General features: G+C 49.3%; 1 protein-coding gene across 4 annotated transcripts; it reads right to left on the reverse strand.

The window, feature by feature from the left end:
• Positions 1-1,087: 1,087 nt before the first annotated feature.
• Positions 1,088-17,717, reverse strand: KIF12 (kinesin family member 12). Of its 4 annotated transcripts, none has more exons than XM_058445656.1 (20): positions 17,603-17,717; positions 16,961-17,184; positions 15,512-15,548; positions 8,340-8,405; positions 8,171-8,249; positions 7,375-7,450; positions 6,862-6,996; positions 6,560-6,695; positions 5,641-5,732; positions 5,305-5,461; positions 4,468-4,586; positions 4,277-4,381; positions 3,607-3,709; positions 3,435-3,525; positions 3,140-3,226; positions 2,660-2,750; positions 2,482-2,586; positions 1,795-1,895; positions 1,585-1,703; positions 1,088-1,251 (listed from the first exon to the last, which is right to left on the reverse strand). In XM_058445656.1, the coding sequence occupies exons 7-20, from the start codon at positions 6,955-6,957 to the stop codon at positions 1,112-1,114; spliced, it is 1,542 nt and encodes a 513-aa protein (XP_058301639.1). In that variant the 5' UTR covers positions 6,958-6,996; positions 7,375-7,450; positions 8,171-8,249; positions 8,340-8,405; positions 15,512-15,548; positions 16,961-17,184; positions 17,603-17,717; the 3' UTR covers positions 1,088-1,111. The 4 variants fall into 4 exon arrangements, with proteins under 4 accessions (XP_058301639.1, XP_058301640.1, XP_032020644.1 ...); XM_058445657.1 differs by lacking the exon at positions 17,603-17,717 and adding an exon at positions 17,481-17,527; XM_032164753.2 differs by lacking the exons at positions 15,512-15,548; positions 16,961-17,184; positions 17,603-17,717 and adding exons at positions 7,562-7,689; positions 8,487-8,512.
• Between the last annotated feature and the right edge of the window lie 246 nt (positions 17,718-17,963).

Raw genomic sequence — 17,963 nt, forward strand, 5'->3', positions numbered from 1 at the left:
GAATGAATGAACAAATGAATGAACCATGTGGGTCTGTTTCCCTAACTATAAGTGAAGAGTTAGATTAGCCTCATAGCTCTTTCTGTAATGGGCCCTCTCTCTCCTCCCGGTAATTCCGCATGTCATACCGGGACTTCTCCATAACCACAGACCCACTGTATCTGATAGGGTTTGGCTCTGTGTCCCCACCCAAATCTCATGTTTAATTATAATCTCTAATATTGGGGGAGGGACCTGGTGGGAGGTGACTGGATCATGGGGGCAGATTTCCCCCTTGCTATTCTTATGGTAGTGAGTTTGCACGAGATCTGGTTGTTTGAAAGTCTGTAGCACTTCCCCCTTCATTCTCTCTCTCTCCTGCTCTGCCACGGTAAGATGTGCTTGCTTCCCCTTCGCCTTTCTGCCATGATTGTAAGTTTCCTGAGGCCTCCCAGTCATGCTTCCTATACAGCCTGCAGTGCTGTGAGTCAAACTGCTTTTCTTCATAAATGACCCAGTCTCAGGTAGCTCTTTACAGCAGTGCTACAGACTAATACAGCATTTTACTGGGCACTTATGCCATGAATCAGCTATTGCTCACAGCCTTGACCCTCACTAGAACTCAATGGGAAGGAAGCCGTGTCCCCCACTTAACTGACTGAAAACCAGAGTGGTCCAAAGAGGGAACAGGGCTTGTCCAGAGTCGCAGCACAGATCTGTGGCACAAGAAGCCAGGCCTCCTGATCCCCACCAGCACCAGGACCCATAGTGACACAGAAAGGAGATGGGAGCTTGGGATATTCCAGACTGGAAGGGGACACAAATCTGTGCCAAGAGTCCTAGCCCTTCCTCTCTCTAATTCCCCACAGGGAAATGACTGACAACCCCAGAGGATAGAACCAACCAGACTTGGAGCTGATGCCTCTCTTTATTCATGTATTTCATCCCCTGCTGCCTGGTTTCTCCTGAATCCCCTTGCTCCCCTAAATAGCACCCCCAGTCCCCGCCCCTAGCCCAGCTGCAGGTGGAGTAGCAGCTGCTGTCTCCATTCAGCAGATGGGCAGACTGAAGCCCAAGAGTGCGGAGCCCAGTCTGAGGTCACACAGCAGTCTCCTGGGTTCCCACTTGGCCTTCAACGGGGAGGGAGGACTTGGCCTGGGCTCCGTGCGCCCTCACTGCAGGGTGGCTGGCTGCGGCCACGTCGCAGGGAGCTGCCAATCTGGTCTCTGAGGGCCTCCAGTCTCTGGGCCAGCTTTGGAACCCCAGCCCCACCTAAGGAACAGTGAGACTCGAGGCCTGCCCTCTCCTGTGCCCTTCCTCACCCGGGTCCATCTGGGTCCCAACACCCTCTGGAGAAGCCTCAGGGGGTAGGTACCCTCCACCCTTCCCCCCACCCCACCCCCATACGCCATGGGCTCCAACATACAATCTGGGCATGCAGATGCTCCTAAAAAGAGAATTCCAAGTTTGGGAAGTAGAAAGATCTTAGAAGCCACCTCTCAACACCCACCCCATTTCAGAGATAAGACTGAGGCCTGGAGAAGGTGAGTTCTACCCCAAGATCACAGAGAACATTAGGGGCCCCTCCCTCTCTCCCTTCTTCACCTCTGAGCCCTGGTGATGTCTTCGGGGGCCTCATGGGCAGAGGAGGTGCAGAAGGTACCACCTCCTCCTCCGTCAACATCTCAGCCAGGACTCGGGTCTGAGTCCAATCACTGTGACTCCTGGGCCAGGGTGAGTTGGGAGATGGGAGGTGAGCCTTTGAGTTCCCCACACCACCCCCCTCTGACCTCAGTGCCCCAGGGAGGGACCCACCTCTCTCTTGGGCACTTGGCAGAGCCAGGGCTGCATGGGGGTGCCCAGGGTGGGGGCCGGGCAGGTGGGGGCCTGCCACCTGAGGCCTCAGGGTCCAACACCTATAGCAAAGACCAGAGTCCACTCCGAGTAACCTCAGTCCTGCCTCTCTGTGTCCTACTTACTTCGTGCTAGCCATGACACCCCACCATGTCTACCCCACAAGGTACCAAGAATGTCAGGATGGCATAAAGGGGTGGGGTCTTGGTCGCCTTCTGTGTGCAGCAGGTGGTTCTTCTACCGTTCCCTCCTGAGACTAGAAGCCTCCTGAGAGCAGGAACCATGTCTGGTCTATTTCTGACTCCTCAGAGCCCAGAAGAGAGGTTGGTATAAAGCAAGGAGCTTGGGGAGTTACTGAAGGAGTGAGTGAATGTACGATTCAGTAAATCCGTAAGTGAGTAGATATGTGAGTGAATGAGTAAGTGAATGACAGAATGAATTCCTGGCCCTGACAGGGCAGGGTGAGGAGGAGGGAGGGTGAGGCAAACAGCTATTTCAAACCAGGGCAGAGGGAGCCCTAAGCCAGCCATTCACTCCCCATGATCCAGCCTGCAGCCCTGGAATCCCTGAGGCTCTGGATTGATGACTCCTAGATCAAGGTCTCCAGTTCTCCCAGCCTTCCCTCACTCCCACCATGGCCTTTCCTACCTGGGGCAGGTGGTGCTCCCTTGGCAAGCAGGCCCAGTGGGCCAGGGGCACTCGACACAGTGGGCAGATGTGGCAGCAGGGGCAGGAGTAGAGGGGTGGCAGTGCCTGCAAAAGGGTGTGTCAGAGACTCCATGACATCCCTACTTGTCACCCCTCCAGGCTGGACAGTGAGACTCACGTGGCAAGGGGGAGCTGGGGCCATCAAGCAGGGACATGGAGGGGTCAGGCCAGGGCCCCGCTGGTGATGGTAGTAGGCAGAGAGCAGACGCCTAGAAAGAACAGTAGGGTCTGTGCCTGCAGCCTCCAACCCTACCACCAAGCTGGCTTTTAAATCCCCTTCCCAGCTAATACTCCTGGATCCTGTACCAGGTACCGGGCCCTGTTCTCAAGGTTTTACATGTTAACTCATTCTCTCTGACCTTTAAAACAAGCCTATAAAGTAGGCACGACGATGACCCCCGTTTTACAGAAGAGGAAACCCAGGCAGTGAGAAGTTAAATGACTTGCCCCAGGTGACACAGCTAGTCGGTGGCAGAGGTGGAAACTGAACCTAGTTGGTCTGAATCCAGAGGCCAGCCTCAAGCATTTCATTAAGCCATCCCTTTTCCCAGCTGCCCTCTGTCCGGAGGCCTGGCTCCAAGCTAGTGGCTCTGCTTACCTTTCTAATGCATGGACCTGCTGGGCCAGGATGCGCTGCTCATTCCGGGCCAGGTCTCGGCTATTCTGCAGCTGGCTCTTTTCTTTCCTAGGGGAGATCACAAGCCAGGAAGGGGTAGGCAATGGGGCTGGGGTGGGGCATCAGTCAGCTCCTCCTCATTGCAGCATAGCACCAGCTCAGGAAGCAGGTGGGGACATAGGGGAGCCAGGGACGGGGAGAGGAGGCAGCTTGGCAGAAGCAGCCTAGCAGTGATGGGTGGGGGGCAGCATCCCTCTGGCTGTGGGCTGGGCCCTACCTGAGCCTCTCATTCTCCAGCATGAACTCCTGTAGCATCCCATAGAGGTTCCGCTGGGCCCAGGCCACCCGGGCCCCACTGAGCCCTGAGGCTGCAGGGAAGCAGGAGGTGGTGGAGCCACAGGAGCCCCAGACCCTATCCCCATACTACTCTTACTCCAGGGAGCTCATACCCTTGCAGTCCATTTGATCCAGCTGGAACTGCAGGCGACGGTTCTCCTCCTGGAGCTGCAGCATCTCTGTCTCCAAACGCTGGGGCTGCTTTGCCACAGGAGACTGTAGGGAGAGAGGCCCAGAGCTACCTTCATGGTTGTATAAGTCGTGCACTGCACAAGAACTTCCGGGTGTGGGAAGTAACTGGGGCCTAAAATCCAGCCCATGCTTCATTCGTCAGCCTTGCATCTTGGCACAAGGCTGTATCTGCCTGGAGGGGGCACCTTGCCCTAACTGCACTGTCCTGGAGGGCCCCACTCTGAGCTGGACTCAGCTCTGAGTCCAATCCCAAACTCAGTTCTGTCCAAAGCTTGGGCCAGATAATGATTCCAAATGAGGCCCCATATTAGGCCCCAAATCAACTCCCACTTAACCATGATACCAACTGAGCTAGACCCTGAATCATATCCCAACTCAAACTCCAATCCTAGACCTGCCCTAAACCTGGCATGACCCTGGCTGGGACCCTGACCCCACCCTATACAACCATGACACCAGTTCTAGGATTCCAACCCTAATCCCAACTGTGACCCAGTCCAAGACTTCAATCAAGGGACTCAGGCTCCAACTCCTGCCTGATCCCCCAGCATCTCCAGGCCTGTCCCTCAGCTTGTGCCTGCCTATACTCACCTTGCGGGCCTGTGGCCGGGTGGTGACCCGCTGAGCTCGGCTTGCATATCGCAGGGTGCTGAGAGTCTCAGGAAGGCACTGGGCTGAGGGGGACACGCAGGCCACCTGGGGAGTGCACTCCCCCTGAGCGCTCCTCTCCAGGGGCCCCTTCCTCAAGACCCAACCTTCCCTGCCAGGCCCCGCTTAAGTACCATGAGGGTGACCCCACGCCCTCCCAGTGAGTCTGCCAGCAACTTGGTGAGCTTGCTATCCCGGAAGGGGATGTGGCTCTGCTTCCGCTGTGGGTCCAGCAGCAGGGAGATGCAGTGACCTGGGGAGGGAGAGAAAGAGTTAGGAAGGTTACATCGCTTGCCCAGGGCCATCAGGCTGGGACGCTGCAGAGCTGGGCTCTCCAGCCAGGCCTGTGTTGCCCTAAAAACCCATCTTTCCACATGATCTCATGACTCAGTCAGATTGGTCTCCACCACCAGACTGGGACTCTTCGAGGGCAGAAAAGGCCCTGTATACCCTGACCCTCAATGCCCAGCAAAGTGCCTGGTACTCAGGCACTCAGCAGGAAACCTCTAACAAATGGATTGTACACAAAGGAGTTTCGCGGGCATCTCGCATGCATGCCACAGAGGAATACTGAGGGCCCAGCCCCTGAGGATCTCTAGGTCTGATACCCTGGGGTGGGGTCGGGGAGAAAGCTCAAGTCCCTTCCCCTTACTGGGCCTCAGTCTTCCCAACTGCACAAGGGACATGCCAAATGTCTCTGAGGGTTCATCTTCTGCAGTTGAGTGGTTCTATTTCCCAAATTAGCATGGAACTTTATACACCCTTAGAGTTTATAGATTCATAAGCAGTGTTTTATGGAGGGAGAAGTTGACAACAGAGCTGGGGCCAGAATGGGGCCTCTGGTTCCTGGATTGCAGCTCTTTAACCCTCTTCTATTTACTACAACTCCTCTGGTATCCCCCGCTGTGGAGAGCTGTGAGCCAGGCACAGAGGAGAGACAGGAAATCACACCGGTGGCCCCCAGGTCTCACCCAGGGCCAGCAGGCTTCGGTTGATGCTGTTAGCCTCAAGCATCAGCTCCCCACGGGATCCCGTGGCTGCTACCTTCTCGCTGCCTGCCAGGTCCACAAAGCACAGCTTCCCACCAACAGGGGGCTCCCCAGGGTCCACAGAAGGCATCTGCTGGGCCTGAGGGATCAGAGCTTCATGGGGACTTGGGAGGGACTGTCCCCATCAAAACCACAAGGTTATGGGACCAAGGGTTTCCACTATTACCCCCCATGCACACCCAAGTTGGTTTATATGTCCAGACACAGACCCTTGCTGGGTGGCCCTGGGTAAGCACCTTCCCAGGCTGGAGCACTCACAGTTTGACGGCTGATGTAAAGGGTGAGCAGGGCATGGCTTCGGCTGGAGGCCTGGTTCAGGGTGTGGGCTGAGCTCCTTCGACGGCTGAGACCTGGAAGGGAAAAACTTCAGGAGCTGGACATGGTAGGAAGAACAGGTCATCATCAATGAAGAAAAAGGAGGAAAGGAATCCTGGCGGAGGGGCCAGCCTCATGCAAAGGCAGGGAGGCAACAAAGTGGGTGTTGTTCAGGGAACGATGGGATGTTGGGTCCTGCTCTAGCAGAGATGGGTGGATGGAGGATACAGAAAACTGAGCAGAAGAATGACAGTCAGATTTGCATTTTATAAACATCTCTCCCACTGCTTCGTGAAAGGGGGGGAGAAACTGAGGCAGTGAGATCAGCTGAGAGGTGTGGCACAGTGCTGGGGCCAGAATCCACAGTCAGCGTCTCCAGTGCCTGCCAAAGGAGGGGTGCCCAATAAATACTTGATTTTAAAAAAAGAATGAGGCTGAAAGGGCCTTTAGGCTAGGCTAAGAGGTATGACCTTGATCCTCAGGGCCCTGGAAGGGTGGAGGGTCTGGAGGCAAAGAGAGATGGGGTTTGCAGCATAGAGGAGAATGGATGGGCAGGGGAGAGCCTTGAGGTGCAGAGACCACCAGGGAGCAAGAATGAGACCTGGCTGAGGCCGAGACCCTGGGCTAGAGAGGAGAGGGTGTGAAAGGAGTTTGGAAGGCAGAATTAGCAGGCCTTGTTGGCAGTGGGGGGAGGGGGTACCCTTGGGCCGCGCCTTTGAATTGTAGTTTACTGGTCCTTCCCCACCTCCCCCAGGAGTCATTTCTGAAGCTGCAGCTGCAGTCTAGGCCCCAAGTCCACACTCAATGAACAATTGAGGAATGGGCACCCCTACCCACAAAACTCCCCGCTGTCAGCACACACCCGTTTGCAAAAGTTCCATCAGGGCCTCCAGACTCCCAAATTCCACCACCCGCAGCTGCTCCACATAGAAGCCCCGAGTCTTGTTCCAGCGAACAGGGAGGGGCCGAGGAGATCCCAGGCTCAGCAAGTCCCGAACCTGGGAGGGGAGGGAGGAGGGTGAGGGAAGGGGATCTGAGTCCACCCACCCCCAGATCTTACTGACAACAGTCCCCACTGCCCCTTCTGCCCTTTGATCCAGGCTCCCTGGAAAGAAGCGCTCCGTTTCCTCATGGGCTGTCTTTCCATTCCTCGCATTCCCTCACCTGCTCATTGTAGATCTCCAGATAAGAGGCGCGAAGGGTGACAGGGGCACCCAGGTGCTGCACGCGGTCTAACAGCCAGGCGAAGGTCCTCTGCATGATGCCAGCCAGGCTGGGGGGTACGGGCACCCCCTCCCCCTGGGGGAAAAACCAGCTGAGCCATCGTCATCTCCACAGTAATAACTACCCTCTGTAGCGCATGTATGATATCGTGCGCCGGGAAACGTGCCAAGTTCCCAAACAATGGCTCATTTAATTCACAGTCGGCACTGTCACTTCCATTTTACAGATGAGAAAACTGAGAGCTAGGAAGGGGCCAAAGTTGAAGCCTAAATGCTCCAAATTGGGCAAGTCCCTTCTCTTTGGTCCTAAGCGTCCTCGTCTGCAAACAAATGGGTCAGGCTGCATCGTCCCTGCCCCTTCCCTCTGGGAGTCTGCGCCGCCTGCGGCTCCCCAGGGCTTCCAGCCCACCCAGCCCAGCCCCGCCCCGCGGGGGCTCCGCCGGCGCTCGCCCACCTGGGGAGGAGGTCCAGTCAGGGTGTAGGTCTTCCCGGAGCCCGTCTGGCCAAAGGTGAAGACAGTGCAGGAGAAGCTGCGGGCGGCAAGGGCGTGGCTGGAGTCGGGCGGCTACCCGGGGTAGGGGCTGGGGGTGCTTCGGGGCCCCGTCAGGCCGGGCGCGGAGCGCAGGCGAAGCTTCACTCACCCGCGCAGCGCCAGCTCCCCCAGGCGCCGCACGCCGCACGCCCGGAACACGTCCTCCTGCGTGCGCGCCGCGTCTAGCACCGCACCGAAACGGAACGCCACTTCGGGACCCCCACCTGGAGGGCTCACCTGGCGCGGGTGGGGCGGAGGAGCGGGGCACTCTGGAGGAGGGCGGGGCACCCTGCAGGGGCGGGGCACTCTGGAGGAGGGCGGGGCACCCTGGAGGAGGGCGGGGCACCCTGGAGGAGGGTAGGGCGCTCGGTGAGGCACTCGGTGGGCGGGCACCCTGGGTTGGGGGTGAGGGGGGACACTCAGTAGGTTCGGGGCATTCTGGGGAGGGTGGGACACCCTGGAGGGGCGGGGCATTCTGGGGGGCGGGCACCTTGGGTGGGCGGGCACCCATAAGGGGCGGGGCACTCGGAGGGGTTGGCGCGGCGCACCCTGGCGGAGGGCTGGGCATCCTGGAAGGGAGGGGCACTCTGGGGAGGGTGGGGCACCTGGGAGAGGACCACTCCGGGGGAGGGCGGGGCCTAGGGCAAAGTTGCCTGGGGGAAGGGACCTGGCGTCCCTGGGATTTTTTATTGGGGAGACAGAGAGATGGGTTCCTCACCTGCAGAGTCCGGGTCCCTGAGCAGTGCAGCACGCTCTGCTGCCCTCGACGCAGCTCGGCCGCGCTCATGGGACGTACCCTGGGGTCCGACAGAAGGGCAGATGGTACATCCTGATGTCTTCATCGATCCCTGCCTCGCCCAGGTGCCTCCTAGCCAACTTATACCCACCTGAGTACCACCTGGATGGGCGTTTCCGGCCCCTCTGGCCCTTGCTCCAGGCTCCGCGCGAGATCCCTGTGGGCAGCAATGCGAGTTATCATACCTGCACCTAGCGGCTGTTCAGGACTCTTCGAACCTCTCTGAAGATCTGCTTACCCGTCGGGTGACCCGCGTTCCTCCATGTCCTGCTCTGCACACGGAGTTAGCTCCGCCCGCGTCTCCTTTATTTACCCCCTCCCAATACCCTCCCTTCTCCACAGCACTGGGACTGTCTACACACATCTTGCATTCCCACCCCATCCCCCATCCCAGGCAGCCATCCATCCGGAAAGACTCCAGCTGCCCAGGGCTAGCTCGTTAAAGATTTACCTTCCTCACCCCTGCAGTGGAGAAAGTCTCTCCCAAGCTAGGGGACCCCTAGCTAGGGGGTTCTGGAGTCTGAGGATCCCTTGCTCTTGGCCAGTCCTCACAAGAGGGACCCGTGGGACCTCCCAGACCGGCCTCCTTTGTGACCAGATGGGGATACCTAAGCAGATAGGAAGGACTCAACCAAGGCCACAGAGCTAGCCTGCACAGGACCAAGCTTTTCCCACCCTCTCCACATACCCCCCACTCACACCCCCAGCAGCTCAGCTCGGGGCCCAAGAAGCGTCACAGGTCTCAGTCAGCTCTAAGGACGACCTGGCTGGATTGAGTCTCTGAGCTGACCTGAGAACAGGTTTCCAAGCATCTGGTAAAACACTGGGGCACCTGCCTCTCTAATGCCAAAGTTAATCCTAGGCCAGCATGATTGTTTAACCCTGTCCTAGTCTGGCTTATGAGAACAGCAGAGATGTCTGTGAATGTGCAGGGATGGGGCAATCACTTATTCTGTGCCAGTCTCCATGCTGCGCACCAGGGCAGAGGAACCCCATGCAGCCCGTGACCCTTCCCAGCTCACAGTGTGGCTGGGGAGATGGATAAGTACAACCCAGCAGTGTGCAGGACCTTTAGGGGAATACGGAGGCCTGTAGGAGCCAGTGGGGGTGGGGAGGAGGTGAGGGTATTCCAGGCAAAGCAAACAGGAGTCAGGATGGCCAGGGTGGGGTGGGGAGATGAGTGTGGCATGGAGAGGTAGTTTGAGGCTGGACCTAGCTTATGGCGGGCACATCAAGGAGTCTAGACTCACTCTTCAGGGAACCAGGAAGCCATTACAAACAGGGATGTGACACCATCAGATTGACATTGTTATTATTATTGTCATTCTGGCTGTCTTTGTATGTTCTCTGAATATTTCTGCAAACTCTCTGGCCCCCAAACACACATTAGGGTGAAAGCCCTAAAAATCACTTTTTCTCAATGTAACACATTCTATACCATCACAGATGACAGCCAACTATCAAAGCCACCCTGCTGGAGAATGGGCTGTCTTGGATGGCAGTGAGCTCCCCAGACAATGGAGATGTATAAGAAAGAGGCAGTTGACCTTTTGGTTATAGGACCCTCTAGCAGGGGCCACAGGAAAGTTCTGTAGAACTGAGAACCACTGCTCCCCTGCTCTGCCGCTAACTTGCCACAGAGTCTTGGCCTCTCTTAACTTGTTTCCTTCCTGTAAAAACAGATTAATGACTTCTCTCCTATTTGAAATGGTTGTTCTGAGATTTCGATGAGACAGTGTCATTCAAAGTGAAAGTTGTAAAGAATTACCTAAAAACAAAAATAAAAATTCCTGGATGATCTCTAAGTTCCCTTTCATCTCCAAAGTTCCTTAATCTATTTTTTGAGTCCTTGAGGTGGATAAGACAAAAATTACTATCCCTGTTTTTCAGAGGAAAAAAAAAATTAACAAAACAGCGAAAGGCAGGGGAGGTTATCTAAGGAGAAAGCAACAAATGGCAGAACTGAGAGTTTAAACCCAGAACTATGAGCTGTACATCCTGATGCTGTTTGCTATGGCAAGTTGCTTTTGTCAGGAGTAAATCCAATAAATGAACAAGGTACTCCTTTAAAGGCCGTTGAAAGTGTTAAAGACTATCAGTCACTAGCATCTTAGTGTGCATTGGTTTAGTCAGATTGCTGTCCCTCCTCAGGCTGGACTGAGATAAGCCACGCTGAAGGGATTTTTTTTTTTGAGATGCAGTTTCTCTCTCATCACCCAGGCTGGAATGCAATGTTGCAACCCTGGCTCACTGCAACCTCCACCTTCTAGGTTCAAGTGATTCTCCTGCCTCAGCCTCCCAAGTAGCTGGGATTACAGGTGCTCACCACTACGCCCAGCTAACTTTTGTACTTTTAGTAAAGACGGGGTTTCACCATGTTGGCCAGGCTGGTCTCAAACTCTTGACCTCAGGTGATCCACCCACCTCAACCTCCCAAAGTGCTAGGATTACAGGCACGAGCCACCATGCCCAGCCTTGAAGGGATTTTGATAAAAGTTCAGAAACAGGGGATATGTTGCATGCTGGTCAGTGGGGGCTTGTGTACCAGGCTTCCCAACCTGGGTCAGAATGTGTACATGATTTGATGTCCTTTGAATCACAAATGCAGGAGCAAAGTCCTAGTTCTGTTCTCTAACAGTGAGTGCAAACATCTGCTACCCTTAAATTGAACAGTCATGAGCAAGTTTTTATTAAGCCTCCTCTAGGTGTCAGGCAGGTTTTTAGGCACTTGAGATTCATACATTAGTGAACAAAACATATAAAAATTCTTGCCCTTGTGGCGCTTACCCTCTAGTGAGATGGGAAAGGCAGATAATAAAAATAAGCATATAAATAACTTACATAGCATGTTAAAAGCTGGAAAGTGCTATGGAAATAGTATCAGTCAGTGTTGGCGATGGTGAACAGGTTGTTGTTTATATAGTATAGTCATGGAGTATCTCATTGAGAAGGTGACTTTTGAGGAAAGATTTCAAGGAGGAATGTGAGTTAGTCATGCAAATATTTGGGGGAAGATTATCCTAGGCAGAAGAAATATCCAATGCAAAGGTCCTGAGGTGGAGTATGACCAGTGTGTGTTCAAGGAATGGAAGAAGGCCAGGGTGGTTGGAACACAGTTAGCAAGGGAAGAGTGGGAGACAAAAGATCATAAAGGTGGCTGGGTGTGGTGGCTCACGCCTATAATCCCAACACTTTGGGAGGCCAAGGTGGGCAAATCACCTGAGGTCAAGAATTTGAGACCAGCCTGGCCAACATGGTGAAACCCCATCTTTACTAAAAGTACAAAAGTTTGCTGGGCATAGTGGTGAGCACCTGTAATCCCAGCTACTTGGGAGGCTGAGTCAGAAGAATCACTTGAACCTGGGAGGCAGAGGTTGCAGTGAGCCAAGATGGCACCACTGCACTCCAGCCAGCCTGGGTGAGAAAGCAAGACTCCATCTCAAAAAAAAAAAAAGATTATAAAGTTAATAGGAGCCTAATTATGTGCAACCTTGTAGCCCACTTTAAAGGTTAAATATAAAGAAATATCTAGCACATCTTAAGCTGCTGAAAACCAAAGACAAAGAAGAAGCCATAAAAGCAGCCCTAGGGAAAAAACCATAGCCTTCAAAGTAGCAATAAGAAGACTGACAACTACTTTTGAATAGAAACTATGGACGCCAACAGACAATAGACAGTGCATCTTTAAAATGCTGAGATGAAAAAACAAAACTCAACCTGGAATTATATGCCTAGCAAAAGTATCCTTCACAAATGTAGGTAAAATAGACATTTTTGAACAAACAGAAGCTGAGAAATTCACCTCCAGTTGATCATCACTACAAGAAATATATATAAAGGAAACTTTTTATATGTTGAATGAGATAGAACTCAAGGAAAAAATAAAGAGCACCAGAAAGAATAAATATAGGATGTATATAAAATCATTTTGAGGCCAGGCACGGTGGCTCATGCCTGTAATCGCAGCACTTTGGGAGGCTGAGGCGGGTGGATCACCTGGGGTCAGGAGTTCGAGATCAGTCTGGCCAACATGGTGAAACCCTGTCTCTACTAAAAATACAAAAATTGCCGGGCATGGTGGTGGGCGCCTGTAATCCCAGCTACTCGGGAGGCTGAGGCAGGAGAATTGCTTGAACCCAGGTGGTGGAGGTTGCTGTGGGCCGAAATCATGCCACTGTACTCCAGTCCGGGTGACAGAGCGAGACTTCATCTCAAAAAAAAGAATCATTTTGACTGTTTAAAAGAAAGTAACACTAACTTTTTGCTACCATTATAATATATATAGAAGCAAACAGACATTACACTAGAATAAAGGATAAGTGGAGTGAATGGAGTTAAACCATAGAATTGTAGCATTGGTTCTTCAATTGTTTGGGAAGCGATAAAATTACTAATTTAGGGTAGACTGTAGTAGTTCAGGGATGTATAGTGACATCTTTAAGGTAACTACTATAAAAACAAGAGTTAAAACTAAGAAGCTAATAGAGAAAAATGAATTAAAACTACTTGATTGATTCAAAAGAAGACAAAAAATGAGATATAAAGTCACAAATATGTCAGGTGCAGTATCTCACACCTGTAATCCTAGCATTTTGGGAGGCTGAGACAAGTGGATTGCTTGAGCCCAGGAGTTCAAGACCAGCCTGGGCAACATGGAAAAAAGCTATCTCTACAAAAAATACAAAAATTAGCTGAGTATGGTAGCCCAGGCCTGTAGTCCCAGCTACTTGGGAGGCTGAGGTGGGAGGATCGCCTGAGCCCAGGTCAAGGCTGCAGTGAGCCATGATTGTGCCGATGCACTCCAGCCTGAGCAACAGAGTAAGACCCCATCTCAGAAAGAAAGAAAGAGAGAGAGACAGAGAGAGAGAGAGAAAGAAAGAAAAAAGAAAGAAAGAAAGAAAGAAAGAAAGAAAGAAAGAAAGAAAGAAAGAAAGAGAAAGAGAAAGAAGGAAAGAAAGAGAGAGGCCGGGTGCAGTGGCTCATGCCTGTAATCACAGCACTTTGGGAGGCCAAGGCAGGCGGATCATGAGGTCAGGAGATCGAGACCATCCTGTCTAACATGGTGAAACCCCATCTCTACTAAACATACAAAAAATTAGCTGGGCATGGTGGTGGGCACCTGTAGTCCCAGGTACTCGGGAGGCTGAGGCAGGAGAATGGCATGAACCCAGGAGGTGGAGCTTGCAGTGAACGGAGATCATGCCACTGCACTCCAGCCTGGGTGACAGAGTGAGACTCCGTCTCAAAAGAAAGAGAGAAAGGAAGAAAAGAAGGAAGAAAAGAAAGAAAGAAAGAAAGAAAGAAAGAAAGAAAGAAAGAAAGAAAGAAAGAAAGAAAGAAAATAAATGGAACAAATAAGAAACAAATAACAAGATACAATTAAACCAAATTATATCAGCAAGTATATTAATTGTACGTGGGCTGGACACTTCAAATAAAAGACAAACATTGTCAGACTGGATACAAGAAACAAAATGTTTCTATATTGAAAAGACTGAAAGCAACTTCAAATTTAAGAAAAGAAATAATTGAAAATGAAAGAATAGAAATTTATATCACACCAGCCCTAACCAAAAGAAAGCAGTACAGCCACATTAACATCAAACAAAATGGACTCTAATGCAAGAAGCATCAATAGAGACAGTGAGAAGCATTTTATTATATTATGTGATTCAACAGGAAGACATAATAATCTTAAACTGTATTCTTCTAATAACTGAACTACCAGAAGGAATAGACAAATTCACCACCACAGATGCTAATCTTAACCCAACTTTCTCTGTAACTAAAGAACAACAGGTAAAAATTCAGTAAAAATATAGAAGATTTGAACAACACTGTTACCTAACTTGATCTAAATGATATACACAAAATACTATACCCAATAATTGCAGGATACACGTTGTCTTCAAATGCACATGAAACATTTTCCAAAATAGATGTTGGGCTGTAAAGCCAGCCTCAACAATTTCGAGTGATCGAAATAATATTGAGTATGTTCTCTGACCACAGAGGAATCAACCTAGAATCAGTAAGGGAAAGGTAACTAGAAAATCTGCTCCCCTCCCCACTGCCAAATAATTGGAAATCAAACAAAAATACTTCTAAATGACCTCTGGATCAAAGAATAAATCATGATGGTGATTAGAAAATATTTTCAAATTAACAATAAGGGAAGTAAACTATGTAGTTAAGCAATGCTGAGAAGAAATGCATAAGCTCTGCTTATATTAGAAAAGAAAAAAAAATTGAAAAATCAGTCATTGAAGTTTCCATCTTAGGAAACCAGAAAAAGAATAGCACATTAAACCTAAACAAAGAGGGAAATAAATTATGCAGCTAATAGCAGAAATGAATGAAACTCCAAGCTGACATACAATAGCCAAAACTTGTTTCTTTGATGAGATCAGTAACTTGTATAAATGCTTAACAAACTAAGAAAGAAAATAGAAAGAGAAAATGCCAAGTACAAATATCAGAAAAAAGGGACTTTCCTACAGATCCTACAGATATTAAAAGAATAATAAGAGGATATTATGAGTAACTTTATGTCAACAAACCTGAACTTGACAATGTTTGTGAATTCATGAACAAATCACTTAAAAATCTCAATTTCCTAAAATGGATAAAAGAAAAGAGTAGGATATCTGAATCGTTTTATATCTGTTAAACAAGTTGAATTTGTAATTAAAAACCTCCCCACAAAGGAGACACTTAGCCTGGATGGCTTCACCAGGGAATCTTCCAAACACTTAAGGAAGTAATGAAATGAATCTTAGACAAAATGTCAGCAGTAGAGCCAGAGGGAGAATTTCCAAATTCACTTTTTAAAAAATGAGGCCAGCCTAACCCCAATATCTGATCCTTACAATGACATAATAAGAAAAGAAAACTGCTGGCCATTAGCTCTCATGAGCACAATTGTTGAGATTCCAAATAATTACTGGCCAATCAAATTCAGCAATACAGAAAACGCTTAATATATGTGGGTTTAGTCCAGTAACTCAAAAGTTGCTTGAACATTTGAAAGTCAATCAGTGTAATTCAACACATTGATAGAATAAAGGAGAAAATCAAATGGTCATCTCAATAAATACAGAAAAGACATTTGGTAAAATTTAACATTTGCTCATGATAAAAATAAAAGCTTTCAACAAACTAGAAATACGATGGAAATTTCTTAATTGAATAAAGGTTCTTTACCAAAAAAAGCTTACAGGTAACATCATATTTAATAATAAAAATAACTTCCTCTTCTCTTACCATCATCCTAGTATGTAGGCAGCAATGTATGTAGAAACTAGAAAGAAAGAATTAAGTTAATAAGACTGTCATTTTTCACAGTATACATACATACACAGATGTATATGTATATAGAAAATTCTTAAGAATCTCCAAAGCCTCTGATACAATGTCAATATGCATATATTATATATTACTTGCTAATTACATATAAAATACACAATTGGAAATTAAAATTTTAACATTTAGAGCAGCATCAAAAAACACCATGTCTTCGAAATAAATTTAATAAAAGGCATTGAAATAAAATGTTGAAAATAGCAAAACATTGCTGTTACTTAGGAAGACCTGAGTAAAAAGAGATAATTACTATGTTTATGAATTAGAAGATAGAGTATTGTGAAGATGTTACTTTTCTGCAACTGACATACGTAGATTCAATGCAGTCCCAATCAATATCCCAGCAGGGACTTTTAAAAATGAAAATTGACAAGCTGTTTCTAAAATTTATATGAAAATGCAGAAGACTACAACAGCCAAGATAATAATGGAGAAGAGCAAAGTTGGAGGACTTACACTACCAGATACCAAGACTTAATGTAAAGCTACAGTCATCAAGACAGTGTGGTATTGGTGCAAAGACCGGCAAATGGAACAGAACAGCCTCCAGCAACACATCCATCCATATGCATCACCTGATTTATGACAAAGGAAGCGCTGCCCTCAGTTGTGAGAATATTGTTCTTTTCAATAAATTGGGCTGGATTAATTGGATATCCATTTAGGGAAAGAAAAAAAATCCTTGATTTCATACTTTACATCATTCACAATATTAATTTAAAATTAATGATGGATCTAAATGTAGAAGAAAATCTAGATAATATCTTCCAGACATTGAGAGTAGACAAAAGTTTCCTAAACAAGTCACAAAAAAGTATTAACCATAAAAACTATTGATGTATTGAACTACATTGCAATGAAAAACTGTTCACCAGAAGATTGCATTTAAGAGGTAAAAAAGCAAACCACAGACTGGGAAAAGTTATTTGCAATACATATATCTGACAAAGGACTTCTATCCAGAATATATACAGAGCTTCTACAAGCCAGTAAGAAAAAGACTAACAACTCAACTTAAAGCTGACCAAAAGATTTGAACTGGGATTTTGCAAAATACGATATCCAAATATTTAATAAACATATGAAAATTGCCCAACATAATTAGTCACCAGGGAAATTAAATGAAAACCATAGTGAGATACAATTACACACATACCAGAATGAATACAATTAAAAAGACAGGCAGTACTGTTTGTGAACCATTTTCAGAAAACAATTTTGCAATATCTACTAAAGCTAAACATATCCCTATCCCATGATCTAGCAATTCCACTTAGGTCTCTGCCTAAGAGAAATGAGTTCAAATATCCAACAAAAGACATATATGAGACTGGCCATGGTGCTTCTCACCTGTAATCCCCCCACTTTGGGAGGCTGAGGCAGGAGGATCGCTTGAGCCAGGAGTTCAAGACCAGCCTGGGCAACATGGTGAAACCCCATCTCTATATAAATTACAAAAATTAGCCGGGTGAGGAGGCTGAAGTGGGAGGACCACTTGAGCCCAGACGTTGAGGCTGCCGTGAGCCAAGGTGGTACCACTGCTTTCCAGCCTAGGCAACAGAGTGAGATCCAGTCTAAAAAAAGAAAAAAGACATACATGAGACTGTTCACAGTAGCTGTTTAGCCACCTCCTTCATCACCACCACCACTATTTCTACTTCCATCATCCTCATCGTTACCACCACTATCACCATAACCCCATCACCACCATCACCAAAACTCAACCATCACCACCAATACCTACGTAACCAGCAGGTGCCATAGTCATTTAGTCACTGCAACCACCGTCACCACTATCATCAAAATCTCTACCGTGACCACCACCATCATCACTATTACCACGCTTCCATACTTCGGAGTCTGGGCTTACTCATTCCAGGAAACTAAAGCTACTAAGCAGGGCTCCCAGCCAGCGGCACCCCCATTGACCACGGTGCTCCCTGTTCCCACAGCTAGAGCTGAGTTCCTCTGTGTACCCCCTCTCCTCTTCACCCTGTTTTTGTCTGCAGACTGCACCCCTTCCTCAGGAGCAGTGAGTCTCCGCTTCCCCTGACGCGATTGAGGACAGGACAGATGGAAGGCCTGCAGGGACCTTAGCAGCCGGCTGGGCCCCCAGGGCGCATCCCCAGCCCTCGCTAGAGGGCAGCAGAGCACCACGCCCCCGCGGCCCGGGTTCATCACAAAGGAAGCTTTGTGGAGTGCGGGCCTGCGCTTTGCAGCTCGCTCCTGAGCCAGTGCCCAGCCCCAGGAGGGGCTGACCAGCTGATGCGCGGTGAGAGACGAGCAGGCCCTCAAGATGCACTCTCCGAGAGAGTGAAGAAAGCAACACGAGTAATCAGGGGGCCCTCCCACC

Source organism: Hylobates moloch, unplaced genomic scaffold (genome assembly GCF_009828535.3).
Source record: "Hylobates moloch isolate HMO894 unplaced genomic scaffold, HMol_V3 SCAFFOLD_10, whole genome shotgun sequence".
NCBI lineage: Eukaryota > Metazoa > Chordata > Mammalia > Primates > Hylobatidae > Hylobates > Hylobates moloch.